Source organism: Nyctibius grandis, chromosome W (genome assembly GCF_013368605.1).
Source record: "Nyctibius grandis isolate bNycGra1 chromosome W, bNycGra1.pri, whole genome shotgun sequence".
NCBI classification, from domain to species: domain Eukaryota; kingdom Metazoa; phylum Chordata; class Aves; order Nyctibiiformes; family Nyctibiidae; genus Nyctibius; species Nyctibius grandis.
Window position 1 is genome coordinate 8,901,476 of NC_090694.1, and position 19,016 is coordinate 8,920,491.

The 19,016-nt window shown below is 39.6% G+C and overlaps 1 protein-coding gene across 1 annotated transcript in view; it reads left to right on the forward strand.

Moving 5' to 3' along the window:
• The window catches only part of LOC137675663 (fibroblast growth factor 10-like), a 92,717-nt gene extending 77,324 nt beyond the window's left edge, over positions 1-15,393 (forward strand). Inside the window, exons 2-3 of the mRNA XM_068421840.1 lie at positions 9,343-9,446; positions 15,196-15,393. Coding sequence (XP_068277941.1) covers positions 9,343-9,446; positions 15,196-15,393 — 302 coding nt within the window. The remainder of the gene's footprint in view (positions 1-9,342; positions 9,447-15,195) is intronic.
• Positions 15,394-19,016: the final 3,623 nt, after the last annotated feature.

Below are 19,016 nucleotides of genomic sequence, written 5' to 3' on the forward strand. Positions count from 1 at the left end.
GAGGGCTCACAATCTGACTGTAATGGGGAATGTGCCTGCTCCAGAAGCCTCCTACACCTAGGAAAGCCTGTGTCTCCTTTTTGTTAGTTGACAGACATGGCTGTTATTTTGTTGATCACATCCATTGGGATGTGACAGCAGCCATCCTGCCACTTGATCCCTAAAAACTGGATCTCTTTTGCAGGTCCCTTGACCTTTCTGCATTTGATGGCAAAACCAGCTTCTAGAAGGATTCGAATGACTTTTTCCCCTTTCTCAAAAACTTCTCCTGCTGTATCACCCCATACAATGATGTCACCAATATATTGCAGGTGTTCCAGAGCTCCACCCTTCTCCAGTGCAGTCTGGACCAGTCCATGGCAAACGGTGGGGCTATATTTCCACCCCTGGGGCAGTCGATTCCAAGTGTACTGGATGCCCCTCCAGGTGAAGACAAACTGTTGCCTACACTCTGCTGCCAATGGAATGGAGAAAAACGCATTTGCAATGTCAATCGTGGCATACCACTTTGCTGCCTTTAACTCCAGTTCATAACGGAGTTCTAACATGTCCAGTACGGCAGCACTCAGCGGTGGTATGACTTCGTTCAGGCCACAATAGTCCACAGTTAGTCTCCATTCCCACATGAGGAAGGGAATTAGGAAAAAGAGAGGGAGACTCATGGGATGAAGTTAACCAGATTTAATGAAATAAAGAAAATCAATATAAACAACAACACAAAACAGACAAAAAATATACTCATCCATAAATCACTGGCAAGTTGCTCTAGGAATCATAACAACAAAAGATAAGAGGCAAAGAAAGCATACAAAATCCCCCCCTCTTCCCACCAAACCCTCTCTTTTATAGTGAGCTTGATGTCAATGATATAGAATATACCTGTGGGCCAGCCAGGGTCAGCTGCCCCAGATTTAACTGCTGAGGGCCTTGATTACCATGGCTGGCCACAAACTGAAACCAAATCCCAGGGAAACCAGGACAAATACCCATCCCCTCCTCCAGCCAGAGTTGTCAAACAAGTTGTTTAAGGCATACAAACTCTGTCCATCACACTCCATCCAGTTTCTCCACTTTGCTGTTATTCACATTGAAACTTATACAAATGGTGAAATGCAGGAGGTGAACATAGTGATTATGAATGTGAAAGATAACTTGGGATTCCACACAGGTTGAAATAGGCAGCTCCATACACCCCTGAGAAAATTTACTGAGCTATACTAGTCTTATAAGCTTTTGACTGTCCTATGTATTTCTGTGAAGACCTAGAAATTTAAGATTTGGCAGAAATCCTGAGTGCCTGGTCCTGTCTACTAAATGGAAACATATATGGACTTCCAAGTTTCAATTAGGATTTGGATTGGGATCCCAGTTTCCTTATAAACACATGAAGTAATCTTTCTGCTCAATTCAGTACCCATCAGGTCTTAGAATACCAGTCCATTCTTGGGCATCTCACTTCAAAAAAACTTAGCCAATTGGAAAGAGACCAGAAAGAGAGCAATACGTCTAGAAAACATATACTACTAGGAATGACTGCGAAAACTTGGATTGTTTAGTCCTTAGGGTTTTAGGTTGATTTGTTTTCTATTGAGAGTTATTTCCAAGCCAGATCATTCCAATGATTTTGTTTATAGTGCTTCTCCACAAACAGTTATATTTGAAGGGTTGGTGAATTTCAGCACAGAGACAGGAAAAAGTATCTAGGGGAATGGAGGGCTGAAACTCCTTAAGCCATCTTTGTCAAGAAAGCTAACAAATCAGATAACTACAACCCTGCATCTAACCATATATACTAGGTGGGGGTGGGGGTTTTTTGTTTTCCTTTTTTTTTCTCTTGGCATGTGAATTGCTACCATTCCTTGGTCACTATGAGTCATCAGTTATAACTCCTCCATCCCAGAAACATTTCAGATAATTAATTCTGACAGTGTCTGTGTCTAATCTACAAGTTATCAAATCTTGCAATGTTGGGGTCAAGCACGCTGAGATCTTCAGACCCTTATATTTTCCATCAACATTCACGTAGCTGGCTGTACCTCTTCCTGTCTTGGCTCAAAGCATGGAGCTCAAGAAATCTGAGCTCTGATTAACAGAGCTAGGTACAGCTGGCTCTACCTGTAGCTATCCCATCTCCACAGCATGAATTAAATCCATGTGAAGGCAGAAAATGTGTTTATCTTCCCTCCTGAAAGATAGTTCCAGCACTTTGGCTAAATCTGGTGACATGCTTGCATGTAAGTGATGAAAGTGATGGACAAGGTGAGGGCAGATCTGAACTCAACTGACAGTATAGGTGTGTCCTCAAAGTCACTTCTTGCATTTCCTTTGCTTAAGTTTAACCCATCTAACTTTGGACATTTAACAGAGGAGTGGTGGTGTTCAGAACTGTTCTTTGGAGTTGCCTATCTCTCTTCACTGACTAGAGGGGAAAATGCAGACTAACTGTGCTCCTGAATTAATTGTTTCTGTTACACGTCAAGATGTATACTAGCATAAATTGATTCCTGCTATTCTTGTAGCTAAACTTAAACTCGTCCTTTGGAGGACTTTAAACTTATACTCCTCCTTTGCTCTCACTATTGCATCACTAATGAGGTTCTCTCTTCCCATGTATCCTGCTGCTGCTATCCTTCCATTTACTTGGTCTACACAGGAGTGTTGGTTGAGTGCTCCTTGCTCTGCTCTGAAATTAAAGTCATAAAAGTAGTAGATAAGGAAAGGAGAAGCAGCTTATTTTCCTTTAATCCTCTTGTGGATCTGAGAAAGGGCTCTAATAATTAGTCTTTTATATGGTCTTTATCACCATGGAGATAGTAGATAAATATATTTGGTTTCTATTGGGAATACGTTTCTAGCCTTTGGGACCTGTAAAGAGAGCACATACATAGCTACAGGGCACATCTCAAGTTGATATTTAAAATGTTTCTATAATGAGTTGGAAATGGATTGGGTATTGAAAACCATGCTTTTACAGTGGATGTGGTCGAAGTGGATTAGTTGTAATTGTTGAAGTTTAGAGAGTTACGACTGTAAAATAATAGTGTACTATCTGTTTTAAAACCATAATAGAGGGTGCAGAATTTTTTTTTTTAATTATTATTATGTTTTCCTTTCCAAGTTCCTAAAGAGCATGGAACCAGAAAGAATTAACTACTAATGAGAATTTTCCCCCCAAGAATATTAAGTTTTTGTAGTGCTTATTATCAAGCCTAATTACAAGTCAAATTATACCATGGAAATTATTTACTTTTTACACATTTTCTTAGAGTGAAAAGTTTTAAGCCATGGAAATGCCTGAGCCCAAGCAATGGTATAAAATCAGATACAAGAAACATACAAAGTAGTATTTGAAATGCCTTTTTTGTTTCAGTCTTCACAGAAAAGAAACATGAGCTCCGAAGAGAAGCTAACATAGGTTGGAATAGAAAAAGAACAAGATGAAAATGAGTTGGGTGATTTATCTATTTTTTACTTGATAAAATTTATCCACTCTACTGAGTAGGTCAGCCAAGCCTCTAGAGATTCATTCTGAAAACTTGAGGAGAAAAATGACTTCCCAGATGACTAAGGAAGTAGTAAATATAATACCTCTCTTTAAAAAGGGAAAAAAACAAAGACCTAGAGACAAGTCAGCATATCCTGAGAAAAAATATGGGAAAAGTAATTTTTAAATATATGTTATAAGCACCTAAGAATTATTAACCAAAGAGAATTAATCAAAGAATTAATCAAAGAGAAGTAATACCAAACCAACCTAATTTTCATCTGTGATGAGATAAAAATCTTCATGTATAGGAGAGAAGCAGTAGATACCATAAATTTGGGAAAGATTTTTGAAACTAATGTCTAATGATATTCTCTTAACCAAGATCAGCAAGCAAAATCTAAGTGAAAGTCTTACAGTATGGAAAGCTATACTCAGGAATTATCAGTTTTTCACTGCCAATCTGAACAGAGGCATCAAGTTCCACAAGAGTCTCCTCAAGGTATCCTAATAAAATATTCATTAATAACTTGACTGAAATAATTGAAAATATGGTTATAAAAGTTGAAGGCAATATGAAACTTGGAATAGTTGCAAGTATTTGGGAGGACCAAATAAGAACACAAAACAACACTGACAAATTAGAGAAATGATAAAATAAATAAGAGACCACTGGGGCATGTGCAAAGTATGAAATTTAATTAGGAGTAATCAAATTCGCAACTATAGAATGAGGAATGATTGCTTACATTTCTTCCACGTATCCAAGGGTGGTGGATCACAAGTTGGACATGAATCAGTATTATCATATTACTGTGAAAAAGGGAAGTATGCATAAATGTATGAGTATGCATAAATCCTTTGAAGGAAATATGAAATGTTCCTTTATGTATCAACACTGATAATACTTCAATAAGAGTACTATGGCCATGCAGCGGGGACAAGGAACAGGAGCACTGAAAGGTCTAGAAAACCTGAAAGCTTTAAGGAAAGCATGGAAAACTGGGCTTGTTTAGAGAGTAAAAGGTAAGGTAAGATAGGTAGATGTGATAATAGTTCCTGAATATGTAAAAGGTTTCTGCAAAGAAAAAAAAAATCTCTTTTTCATATTAGTTTACAGTTTAAACAAGAATTAATGGGCTCAAATTGCAACGAGGCCATTTAAATTAAATACTAGAAAAACCTTATAATGTAGATAGTGGAATAGGTTACCCAGGAGGTCATAGAATCTTGTTTTTTGAAGGTGTCTGAGAACAATCATCATCTGTCAAGAATGGTTTTCGTAACTAAGGCCAGTGGCGTACCCTCAGTGGTCTGGCATACTTTCAGCCATATTGTCTATGACTACACATAGGCTCTTACCTCCAAGCCTGCAGCACTTGAAGAATATGAAACTTTACAGAGTTAATCTTGAGAGCCCATGGAAATTATGCTTTTTATTGCAGTAGTATAGAAGTCCAATCGTGGCCCATGACTCTACTATATAAACCTTGAGGAAAATACAAAATTTTGTGTGCCCTCAAAGAAGTCAGTTTCATTAGATGGTGAAAACACTACAGTTCTAAGCTTCCTGCTATATATCTCAATTTCTTTTTCTTATACATTCCTGATGAATTTAATAATGAATAATCAAATACATATTTTCACCCTTACATCAAAGTAATTTAATTTAAATCCAGTCTATTTCAAAGTTCTGGAAAGTCCTTATGACTTCTGCTTGTAGATCCATGTCAGTGAGTTGGTGCTCTCATGCTGACCTCTGAAATTTGTGTTTACATCGCTGACACCTATGAAAAGATTCCTATCAATCAAACTCATAACAGAATCTCATCCTGGAGAAAAATCTGTAAATAATGATGAATAATTTGCAATCTAGACAAAAGCTAGTTCTGTGCTTGTAACTAGCATGCAACTCCAGTGAAGTCTCTGGGGTGTACAGGTAGTAGCAAAGTAGATAAGTACCAAATTAGATCCCTGTTACCCAAGGGGTAATAGATCAAGAGTATTATATTTATTTGAAAGAAAAACATCTATTAAAATTCCCCCTTCTCCCCCCAAAATACTGCAGAGGTTAGAATATGCAAAATTATCACTGAAAATTATATAACATTTTCCAACTTCCAAATACACAAAACACACTCAGTGAGAATAAATCCAGGATCATTGGTGGTCAAACTGATCAAACTGATCATAGTTCCAAAGAATTCAGCTACATTTGGCTCCAGTTAAATAGCATAACTAGGTATAATCTAGCTAGTTACTGTGGTATATAATGTAAATGTACTAACATTTCTCCTCATGACCTCCTTTCAGCTGCCCTATTGGGGATATAATGGAGTGTGAGATTGTGACCAAACTTTATAAAAAAAAAAATACTATATTTTCATGAATTATATGAATACTTTTGTTGCTTTAACTTGGGTACTGTACTGGGCAGTGTATCTATCTATCTATCTCCATCATTCACGTGAAAAACAGTTAAAATGGGTTAATTCAGTGCAAGTTTCTTATTTAAGCACTGTTCTCCTTCAGCTGCTCTCAAAAATTTCACAAGTGTAATAGTCAATTGAAATGGTCTAATATGGTGTTATTGTTACAAGGATAATATGACAAAATATAACTCAATTTAATCCATTTCAACATAAAAAAATTAATAATGGCACAAGTTATGCCAGTATCTTTTTCTTTTTGATTTTTTGCTACTGCTGTTGCTAGAAATGGACCCAGCCTAGTTTTACTGGTTTCACGGTTTGGTTACAGCAATTGATTTCTGTAGAAAGAATTAACGAAATTCTTCTCATCACTTTTTAGCATGGAAAATACCAAAAAAAAGGTCACTCGTAAAAAGAAGTGGGCATTGTAGCAGTGTTCACACCATCTAATAGCTTGTCATCCATATAACTTAAAGCACTCAACTGATTTTGAGCACAAATACTTTAGGGGATGACTCATGGGAGAGAAATATTAAAGACCACTGCTCTATATTAATGCTCTTGCAGAAAATCAAGAAAGCAACTTCGGCTTTTCTTTGCTGTGAAAATGAGCAACATTTTAAGAGTAATACAAACATAATAGGTTTTGGCTGGTATGGATTCACTGATCTGCTTGTATCAATAGCATGACACTGGTATATATGAGCTATCAAGACCTAATTAAGGAGCCCTCACAACTTTTCTTGAGATTAGAGAGTATAATTCTCTTCATCTTACATATGGAAAATGATATATTGCTCCTTTGCAAGAGCAGATAAGTTAACCTTAAAAGTAGGTCGTAGGTCTTAACTGACTCTTCCCTCACATTTTCTGGGTCTTCCGAGATTACAGAGTTCCCCTAAGTTATAGCTCCTTTTATTTCCACCTAATCACCTTATGCTAATTCTCAAGCTAACATTACATATAAGTAACTAATGGAAGTTATGTTTAGAGTTTTCATTTATCTAACTGGCCGTATCTTTTTCTGCTTGGCAGTAGTTAGGCAGCTCCAGATATCAGAGGGGCCTTTGCTGCTACTGAGTTGGATGCCACTGATAATGGAGTGAGTTGATTTTGGGAACTGTTGTTCTTACCCCCTCACAGGTAGCAGACTTGCAGTGTCATATGTAACTGTGTCTTCACTCTGTTTGTTCAAGTCCATTGGGTTTCAAGCCTGAGTGGCGACTAGTGCAGAATTATTCTCACACAGCTATAAGAAACTCAGTGGATATTCAGATCTGTCACAGCACATGTGAAGTTTTTTTTAGTTTATATGTGCAACTCCATCCTTAGCAATGCTGATTTTTCATGCTGCAATTAAGAATCTTACCATAAAAACCTTAAAGCAGAAGGCTTTATAATTGTTTTTTTTAAATACATGATCATTTGTGCCTATCAACATTTATATTTGCATTTTGATATCAATGTTTGTATTGTGAGGCACTGACAAAGAAATTAAAACAAAATAATCCTCCTCTTTCAGCTCTTTATAGGTTTGGTCAAGAAACTTTTTTTTATTATTATTATTTCTGGTTTAATATGGCCCATTTTCTGAAGGGCTTTACTAGATCCTAGACCTATTGTTTATCTTGCAGTTCTCACTGAAGTCTTTCTCATATGCAAAGACTCTAGACCTTTTAGCTGTGGCCAACCTAATGCTTCTTGCTAAGTAAATACAAAGTCTCTGGTAATTGCACTAGAATGTATATATCTTCATATCAAAATGTATGTAATTTATATATCTAAAAAAAATCTATATTTATATATTAAAAAATGCATCCAGGAAAGGCCACCTCTCCTTTCTTGACAATAAAAGGAGGTCTTTCATGTTAAATTGCTTAGTTTGATGTTCTCTCTCTTCTTCATGCACATAAACATGTCATCAGCTTGCTTCCCAATAAAAATCAGCTATTACTTTGTCATGCTTGATTCACAGCCACTGCCCAGCTACCATCAAAGCCTCTACTTCTAATCACAGAACAAGTAACACCCTCAACTCCTCTGCTAATCCTTAGTTGCATAGACCAGTACAATGGCCATACAGAATAGCTTTTGCATTGTATATAAATCAGCCATTTTCAAAAAAATTTTCAGTGAAAAACCTTCCTCCTTACCTCGCTGCACACTAAAGTCCACATGGTTCCACAGTCTGAACAGACTGCATTCAATTTTCAGGGACAGAAAATCAGCATTTCCAGAAAAAGCACTGAATACCAATTTACACTGTTGGCTTCAGTTGGTGTGTGGTTATCATAAGGAATTTTTAAGTAAATGAAAAAACATATGGATTTCCCAGTACTTCTTTGCTCAGACAAAAAGCATAGAACAGATTTAGGAGGAAATTATTGCAGATTCCTTTTTTTTTAAGCAGTTGGCAAGTCATCAATGTTTTTCCAGCTGATCTATTCGTCACATTGTTTGTTGGCTTGGTCTAGGATGTTTTTCTCTAAAATTTCTCAACACTTTTGCCCCTCCTGTAATTTCCCCAGTGGTAGACCTGTCATGACCACTGAGTTAAATGGACTATTGTTCTAACTACTACTACTTTAAAAATCAGAAGAAAGGTTGGAGCCAGGCATACTACCTGGATAAACCATTTAGAAGATATTTTGTTGGAGCTATATTTCTCTTATATTAAGACACGATGCCCAAACAATGTAGCCATCCAGTTACTCTAGTAATAGCTGAAAAGGGATCTCTAAAGTCACTATGTAAGTTGTTGTAACTTCTACTACTTCCAAATCAGTATGCTCTTGGGCAGAAAATATAGAGATGAAAAGCTCTGTCTCCCATTACTGGCCCCTTGAGCCACCCAATATCCCAGAAAGAGTTTGTTTTAAAGAAAAAAACTTAATCATATTTATTACAAACACAACAAAATATTTCCAATATCTGAAAGACAAAGATAATTTGGCTGTTAGAGTTAGTCTTACTATACCCCAAAATGTCAACACACTTGCCAAAAATTAATTTTATCAGCTCAGTGCAGCCAAGGGATTTAGTTTATCTAACTGTCCTACAAGGAATAAATAGTTTACCACTGTTTTTGAAGATTGGGGTAAATCTAACATTCTATTGACATATGCTATAGATTTAATTTAACGCTGTGGTTCAGATGTCTCTTCTGATAAATTTTAGTAAAATCTATGCTAAGAAGAATGGAGCTGTTTCAGTATTTATGGGGTTTAAAATGCAGGGTTAGCAAAGGAAACATGTTAATTGAAACAATGTGTATATTCTTGCAATGATTTGGAGAACGTTGCTAAAGTTTGTTGGTCAGTTGGTTCTGAATATTAGAAGTTTAGTATTTTTCAGGTTTATTGGTCTTTTCTATAGTAAGAAAATCCTCTAATGAAGTGATTAAATAGCTCAATTTTTATTTTTTAGGCATATTGGAGATAACATCTGTAGAAATCGGAGTTGTGGCAGTTAAGTCCATTAAGAGCAACTATTATTTAGCTATGAACAAGAAAGGAAAAGTCTACGGCTCTGTAAGTATTTTTTTATCTTCTAAATGGATTGCAGTAGGCAGCACGGTTCCCTCTCTTACCTACTGAAAACCCCACTTGACTGTGTATTATTACTAATCAGGGCTGAAATGAGCTGTTCATCAAAATTTCATCCTATGGTAAACCAGCAGCCCCCCCTCTCCACAAGCTCCCTGGTGTTTGTAAGGCTCATATCATACCAAAGCAGCTGCTGGGGGATTTATCATGCTTACCGCTTCAGTCGGGTTTCTTATTAAGTAGTGGCCAATGGAGAGGGTCCTACAAAATGTAATCTTTAAGGCTGATTTTCCCTGTTTTTTTCTGAGGTACAGCCACATATATCAGTAATTCCAGGGGGATAAAGTGTACCTAAAATCTTGTAAACTTCAGCTGATGGAGGAGATATACCAAATTATCAAACTACGACTGCCAAGAAGAAGATTTCTAGAGTAGCCAGCTTTAAATTGACTGTATTAATTAATACATAAGATTATGGGCAGTACAGAGAGACAGAGACACATATATCAGCAGATCGATAAGCTTTGACTGAGCAGAATTTGTATATAATTTGAAAATTGTCCATATATACTCTGTATTTTTGTAAGTTTGGGGTTACTGATACTTTCAGTAAAAAAAAAAAACAACCAACCAAACAAACAAATATTGTTCTGGTATTACATCTGGTTTGGTTTGTAATTTTGCAGCTTTTTGCCAGTTCCAGTGAGTTTGAGCCCACATAAATGTAAACTTATTCAAGTCATCTGCAAAGGTTATGAGCCAATCTTCAGATTGTTCAGTATTCAGAACATCCATAGTCTTTAAAGAGAGCTCTTCACAGATAGGTACTGGGGCTGGGTTTATCCTCAGGCAATGTAGCTAAGCCTACCTCTGCTGAAAATGATGAAGTAATGTCAGTCTGAGACTACCAGCAGAATCAACTGAGACTCGAGGGGGTTGAAGTCATTTGGCCCTCTTTTTTTTTAAGGAAGCATTTCTATGGGGAGGGTTTAGTTAATACAAACTATATAAACTGTCTTCCCTCATCTGCACTGTGGCTAGTCACTCCTGGTTCATAAGGTTACTTCTGACCTAAACTCCTGGGCAGTGTCAAAGAATCACATTAAGGAAAGACCAGAACAGAAAAATGTTTTTTAAGCTCCCATAAATGTGAATTTTAATTTCTAAAATTACACTGCTCAAAAATACAGGATGATCAGTGCTCAGTCCTGCACCATTGAGAGGTATAAGGGTATACTGAGTTGCTCACAAAGTCACCATTTGTCAGTTAAGCTCCATTCATTGATTGTGGGTGTGCTTCTGGACATATGTGAAGGTGTTAGCATAAATCACCATAGTCAATTCACATGTCTCAGTGAACAGTGTTTAACATAGTTGTTCATGATGATCTATCCCAAAGCCTGAGATAAGTTTTCCTACCCAAGTTGTTAGCCATGGCTGGTGTGGTGAGAGTTCATTCCAACCCTATATATACAAAGTTTACTCCTGGAAACTATATTGAGGCACATGGAAATAAAGGAGGTGATTGATGACAGCCAACATGGCTTCACTATGGGCAAATCATGCATGACAAATTTGGTGGCCTTCTACGATGGGGTTACAGCGCTGGTGGATAGGGGAAGAGCAACTGATGTAATCTACCTGGACTTGTGCAAAGCATTTGACACTGTCCCACATGACATCCTTGTCTCTAAATTGGAGAGTCATGGACTTGATGGATGGACCACTCGGTGGATAAGGAATTGGCTGGATGGTCGCATTCAAAGAGTTGTGGTCAATGGCTCAATGTCCAAGTGGAGACCAGCGACGAGTGGCGTTCCTCAGGGAACGGTATTGGGACTGGTGCTGTTCAACATCTTTGTCGGTGACATGGACAGTGGTATTGAGTGCGCCCTCAGCAAGTTTGCCGATGATACCAAGCTGTGTAGTGCGGTCGACACGCTGGAGGGAAGGGATGCCATCCAGAGGGACCTTGACAGGCTTGAGAAGTGGGCCTGTGCGAACCGCATGAAGTTCCACAAGGCCAAGTGCAAGGTCCTGCATGTGGGTCAGGGCAATCCCAAGCACAAATATAGGATGGGCGAAGAATGGATTGAGAGCAGCCCTGAGGAGAAGGACTTGGGGGTGATGGTTGACGAGAAGCTCAACATGAGCCAGCAATGTGCGCTTGCAGCCCAGAAAGCCAACCATATCCTGGGCTGCATTGAAAGCAGCTTGGCCAGCAGGTCGAGGGAGGTAATTCTGCCCCTCTACTCTGCTCTCTTGAGACCCCACCTGGAGTACTGCGTTCAGCTCTGGGGCCCCCAACATAAGAAGGACTTGGACCTGTTGGAGCAAGTCCAGAGGAGGGCCACAAAGATGATCAGAGGGCTGGAGCACCTCTCCTATGAAGACAGGCTGAGAGAGTTGGGGTTGTTCAGCCTGGAGAAGAGAAGGCTCCAGGGAGACCTTCTAGCAGCCTTCCAGTACCTGAAGGGGGCCTACAAGAAAGCTGGAGAGGGACATTTTACAAGGGCATGTAGTGACAGGCTGAGGGGTAACGGTTTTAAACTGAAAGAGGGTAGATTTAGATTAGATATTAGGAAGAAATTCTTTGCTGTGAGGGTGGTGAGACACTGGAACAGGTTGCCCATAGAAGTTGTGGATGCCCCCTCCCTGGCAGTGTTTAAGGCCAGGTTGGATGAGGCTTTGAGCAACCTGGTCTAGTGGAAAGGTGTCCCTGCCTGTGGCAGGTGGGTTGGAACTAGATGATCTAGACTTCAGTAAGGCATTCAACACTGTCTCCCACAGCATCCTCCTAGACAAACTGGCTGCCCAGGGCTTGGACGGGTGGACTCTTCGATGGGTTAAAATCTGGCTGGATGGCCGACCCCAGAGAGTGGTGGTGAATGGGGCAAAGTCCAACTGGCGGCTGGTCACTAGCGGTGTTCCCCAGGGCTCAGTTCTGGGGCCGGTGCTATTCAATATCTTTATAGATGATCTAGATGTAGGGATTGAATGCACCCTCAGTAAATTTGCAGATGACACCAAGCTGGGTGGGAGTGTTGATCTGCTGGAGGGTAGGAAGGCCCTACAGAGGGATCTGGACAGGTTAGCTAGATGGGCCGAGACCAACGGCATGAGGTTCAACAAGAACAAGTGCCGGGTCTTACACTTTGGCCACAACAACCCCATGCAGCTCTACAGGCTGGGGGAAGAGTGATTAGAAAGCGGCCCGGCGGAAAGAGACCTGGGGGTGCTGATCGACAGCCGGCTAAACATGAGCCAGCAGTGTGCCCAGGTGGCCAAGAAGGCCAATGGCATCCTGGCCTCTATTAGGAATAGTGTAGCCAGCCAGTCTAGGGAAGTGATCGTCCCTCTGTACTCGGCACTGGTGAGGCCGCACCTTGAGTACTATGTCCAGTTCTGGGCCCCGCACTTCAAGAAAGATGTTGAGGTGTTGGAGCGAGTCCAGAGGAGGGCGACCAAGCTGGTGAAGGGTCTGGAGGGTCTGACCTACGAGGAACGGCTGAGGGAGCTGATCTAGGGACATGATCTAGGTAATCCTGCTCTGGCAGGGGGATTGGACTAGATGATCTTTCGAGGTCCCTTCCAATCCCTAACATTCTGTGATTCTGTGATTCTATGAGCTGGGGTTGTTTAGCCTGGAGAAGAGGAGGCTCAGAGATGACCTTATTGCAGTCTACAACTACCTGAAGGGAGGTTGTAGTGGAGTGGAAGTCGGCCTCTTCTCCCAGGCAACTAGCGATAGGACAAGAGAACACAGCCTCAAGCTTCGCCAGGGGAGGTTCAGGTTAGACATTAGGAAGCATTTCTTCACAGAAAGGGTCATTAGACATTGGAATGGGCTGCCCAGGGAGGTGGTGGAGTTAGCATCTCTGGATGTGTTTAAGAAAAGAGTGGACGTGGCACTTAGTGCCATGGTCTAGTTGACATGGTGGTGTCAGGGCAATGGTTGGACTCGATGATCCCAGAGGTCTCTTCCAACCTGATTGATTCTGTGATTCTGTGATTCTGTGATGTAAGGTGCTGGCAGATAGATAGGAGAAATTACTGCAATTTAGAACTGTGACTGATTGATAGTCACCTGTCTTCTTAATACCTTGAAGCAGGAGGTGGCATATTACAGCAAGTAAAAGTTAAATGATCTGTATGTAGCTTTGTGAATACAGGCAGTATCAAGGGTCATTTTGCAGAGAGTCTTTGCTTGATAGTGTCTTCCCCCACAGTCATTTTCAACTAACTACTAATTCCAAAATTGAAATGCATTTTGGGAGCCAAACTGAGTTTGAGTATGTGCAATTCTGTTAGGAAAACATAAGCATATCTTAGCAGCAACTAAATAAAACATTAATTATAGACCTGAAAATTCTTACTGTATCGAAGTACTGAACATTAATTGTTTTAAAAATTCTAGTTTAAATTAATAGAAATGGCAAATATATATTTTTAAATATTCTTATGTCCATTTTATTAATGTGGATCTTACTTTAAATAAGAAGTAGGCCTATGCCATCCATATTTGTTTAACATATGGTATCAATAATCTGGTTCAAGATATTTAAGGGTTATATTTGTTAGAACTAAAATAGGATGAATGATTCCAAGATTGCTACCTCATACTCTGAGTTTATGACTGAGAATTTGATTTAATATTGTTGCCATATTCCAACACAGGGAAGTTTCATTTTGTCTGTGAGTGAATTAGATCATTTTACTGCTACAATTATGCACTGAATAATTGAATATGTCTTTTGTTGGTTTCACTTTTTGCAGTCTAACTGATGTTGTTTTAAATGCTATGGACTTTTCTTTAAAATACACTGTATATCAGTCCTGCATCTGGGCAAGAATAACCCCATGTACCAGTACAAGTTGGGGGCAGAGCTGTTGGAGACCAGCGTAGGGGAAAGGGACCTGGGGGTCCTAGTGGACAACAGGATGACCATGAGCCAGCAGTGTGCCCTTGTGGCCAAGAAGGCCAATGGCATCCTGGGGTGTATTAGAAGGGGTGTGGTCAGCAGGTCGAGAGAGGTTCTCCTCCCCCTCTACTCTGCCCTGGTGAGGCTGCATCTGGAGTATTGTGTCCAGTTCTGGGCCCCTCAGTTCAAGAAGGACAGGGAACTGCTAGAGAGAGTCCAGCGCAGAGCCACGAAGATGATTAAGGGAGTGGAACATCTCCCTTATGAGGAGAGGCTGAGGGAGCTGGGTCTCTTTAGCTTGGAGAAGAGGAGACTGAGGGGTGACCTCATTAATGTTTATAAATATGTAAAGGGCAAGGGTCATGAGGATGGAGCCAGGCTCTTCTCAGTGACATCCCTTGACAGGACAAGGGGCAATGGGTGCAAGCTGGAACACAGGAGGTTCCACTTAAATTTGAGGAAAAACTTCTTTACGGTGAGGGTGACCGAACACTGGAACAGGCTGCCCAGAGAGGTTGTGGAGTCTCCTTCTCTGGAGACATTCAAAAACCGCCTGGACGCGTTCCTGTGTGATATGGTCTAGGCAATCCTGCTCCGGCAGGGGGATTGGACTAGATGATCTTTCGAGGTCCCTTCCAATCCCTAACATTCTGTGATTCTGTGATTCTGTGATTCTGTGATAATCTTAAAAGGGTGTCACATACAGAACACTCAAATCTTCCAAAACATTCTTAGAAATTATTTACCTATGCTGCAACTCTGAAAGATTATGTTTATTCTGAATTTGTGCATTTATTTTCTTCTTTTAACAGAAGGAGTTTAACAGTGATTGCAAATTGAAGGAAAGAATAGAAGAAAATGGATATAACACGTATGCATCCTTAATTTGGAAGCACAACGGAAGGCAAATGTTCGTGGCCCTGAATGGAAGGGGAGCCACAAAGAGAGGACAGAAAACAAGAAGGAAAAACACTTCAGCTCACTTTCTCCCAATGGTAGTAATGCCATAGATGAAGGAAGTATTTTATCGATGCAGTTGAACCAAAGGCTCTTATGTCAAGAATATTTGGTAATGCTCTTTAAGAGTAAACGCAAGGAAACAGTACAGACATCTGCTTGTTTGAAAAGAGAGCAAGGGAAGCCTTTGAAGGTTTTGTACTCATTGCTGGCACATGAAATACTTTTATTTAGTTTGGTATCATATCTTATAATCAAGATACAAGCTGGATCAAATGGGATGGAAGTTATTGCCAGTGTTAACAATTTTTTTTAATCTCTGCGACAGAACTTAAGGGACTTGAGACAATCTGTTGAATGATCTTCATGGGGAAAGTTATTTATAGAATACTAACTCATATCAAAGACCTTAATTGTTCATTCAAGCCTAATGATCCAATGAACAGTTAGACATGCTAGCATTTACTGGAAGTGCTTGGATCACGTGCACAAATAATGACATTTCTAGAGAAGCCTTGTGGAAGAATGGATAGGATTAAGGTATATAAGTAAAGTAGTGTAAAACAAAACAAATAGTATGGTTTGCTTGTATGTTCTAACTTCATTCCTTTTTATTTCTAAGTTATTTATTTAATAGGATGTTAAATATCTTTTTCATTTGAAATGTTTTCCTCATTTGCTGCTTTGTTATTTTCCCTTTTTCTCAGTACTTCACACAGAGGCTGATAGGTTAAAATGTCAAAACCTCATAAGTACTCTGAGAATAGGTATTAGGCAAGGCTTTAAAGGCAGAATTTAATGTGTATAATCCTTTTTTTTTCCTAAACTGTCTTGCACTTAAGCAAAAAGACCAAACAAGCAGTGCTTGGATTTATAGTATTGGGTGTCTTTGGAGAGTTTTTCTTTACTTATCAGCACTGAAGAACAAACTTCAAGAAATACTTTGTTCAAGGGGTCATTCTGCTATTTTGAAATTGAGATAAGGGGGCACTTCTGTACTTGGGTGTCAATGCATCTGTGTGTACATTCATCTGCCTTTCATTTCAATTTGGAACTAAGATATGCATTGCAATCAGTGTGATATTCTGCAGCAAGCATTGGGCTGGAACCTAGACGTGGACAAACACTGAGATTGCAAACATTTAAATTAAACAGCATGTAATTCCCAAGTGTAAAATTTGGCCTCTAAAAGTTAAGTAAGAAGGCAACACATTTCTGCACTCCTTATTCAGTTAATACGCCCATTCAGCACATTTGCCCTTGTTACCAGCTTGTAGAATCACGGACATATAGTGGGAGCAATATCTAAGTAAGGACTGAGGGATAGGAGATCCAAAATCATGCTCGTGCATTTCAGAGATTATTACTCACATGTATATGATATATGAGAGACAATCAAAAAGCCGTGCTGGTATCCAGCTTTAGCATGTCTTTCATATCCATCATAGTAGCTGAAGGCTCAAAATACATAATATCCACCACATTTTTATGAAGTGTTACTAGTCCCATGGCTTAACTTGAGCAACTGCAGTATAAAAAAGTTAAGCATAATATGAAGTCTGTTCAATTAAAGGTACATAAGGTTTGTTTTATGCTTTGCTTTAATTTTAGAGAGCTCTGGATAGCTCACCAATGTAACCATATTGAAATTCATTTTGTTAGAGCAGATAAATAGAAAACAGTACATCAAACAATTTGTACCACTGTCTTCACATTGTATTCTACTAAATAAATAAATAAGCCTTTGCAGTGTCTGTAGTAAGAAACAAAAGTAGTATAATATTATTTTGTTCTAAATACTTTAAGTATGAGATTATATTGATGCTGCAGTTCTATCTTCAATATTTTTGTTGTGAAAAAGGTTTTATTTTTATTGTTTGGAAACTGTATTTTGCAACAAAGGAGAAAATTGATTAATGTGTCTTTTTGAGAATGTTTAACCTCTATAAAGGCTGGTGGTGTTGGAATCTTCTATAACTTATTTAAGTCAATGTTTAACCAGCACTTCAATCTTAATCTGTTATTAAATATTACAGAATCACAGAATCACAGAATGTTAGGGATTGGAAGGGACCTCGAAAGATCATCTAGTCCAATCCCCCTGCCGGAGCAGGATTACCTAGATCATATCACACAGGAACATGTCCAGTTGGGTTTTGAATGTCTCCAGAGAAGAAGACTCCACAACCTCTCTGGGCAGCCTGTTCCAGTGTTCAGTTACCCTCACCGTAAAGAAGTTTTTCCTCATATTTATGTGGAACCTCCTGTGTTCCAGCTTGCACCCATTTCCCCTTGTCCTGTCAAGGGATGTCACTGAGAAGAGCCTGGCTCCATCCTCATGACCCTTGCCCTTTACATATTTATAAACATTAATGAGGTCACCCCTCAGTCTCCTCTTCTCCAAGCTGAAGAGACCCAGCTCCCTCAGCCTCTCCTCATAAGGGAGATGTTCCACCCCCTTAATCATCTTCGTGGCTCTGCGCTGGACTCTCTCTAGCAGTTCCCTGTCCTTCTTGAACTGAGGGGCCCAGAACTGGACACAATACTCCAGATGCGGCCTCACCAGGGCAGAGTAGAGGGGGAGGAGAACCTCTCTTGACCTGCTAACCACACCCCTTCTAATACACCCCAGGATGCCATTGGCCTTCTTGGCCACAAGGGCACATTGCTGGCTCATGGTCATCCTGCTGTCCACTAGGACCCCCAGGTCCCTTTCCCCTACGCTGCTCTCCAACAGGTCTGTCCCCAACTTGTACTCATACATGGGGTTGTTCTTGCCCAGATGCAGGACTCTACACTTGCCCTTGTTATATTTCATTAACTTTCTCCCCGCCCAACTCTCCAGCCTGTCTAGGTCTCTCTGAATGGCTGCGCAGCCTTCCTGTGTGTCAGCCACTCCTCCCAGTTTTAGTTTTTTATTAGCTGGTTTAAAAACAAAACAAAACCAAAAATTAATAGCTTTCCCATAAAATACAAAATGGTCAGATTACATTTCCTGTCCTTAAATAAAGTCAGCTGTTTTAAAAACAGGAAGTCATTTGAGAGACAACATTTTAGCTGATAGCTAACATTATCTTTCATGGTACTTTATCTCCGGCTTGCTTCTTCACAAATGAGATTTTTCTAGAAAGGGAAACAAGAATTTCAGATTTTAAATGTAATTGGAGGTCACAGCAAAACTTAACTACCATGATAAAAGCGAGTTTCTGTTGTTTAAAATTTGTAATCAATAATTAAAACTGACAAGACATAATGGACCACCTGCAGTGAACATTCAATGTGAGATTGGACAAATGCAGTATTGGATGACCACTTAAAGAACATTTAGGGTACAAATGAAGTTCTCTTTTGACAGAATTACCTAGATGAGTTGGTCAGGGGAAAAATCATGCTTAAACATTATCATAGTACTCAAAACACCATGCTGCTCAGAGGCCAAAACCAGGAAATATCACTTTTCCAAAGTGAGTCAGAAGCCATTTGTGACGTGAACAGTGGTGAAACAAAATTCTTGAAGGAGTCAATGATTCCTGCATGATTGGCATACTATAATACCCACTGTGGTGGGAGCAAACTGCAGACACACTATCATTCAGAGTATCACAGATGCTCAACCATAAGCTCCGTTTTCTGTCATCCTCAGCATAACAGACTCCTGGGCAAAAGGAAAACAGGG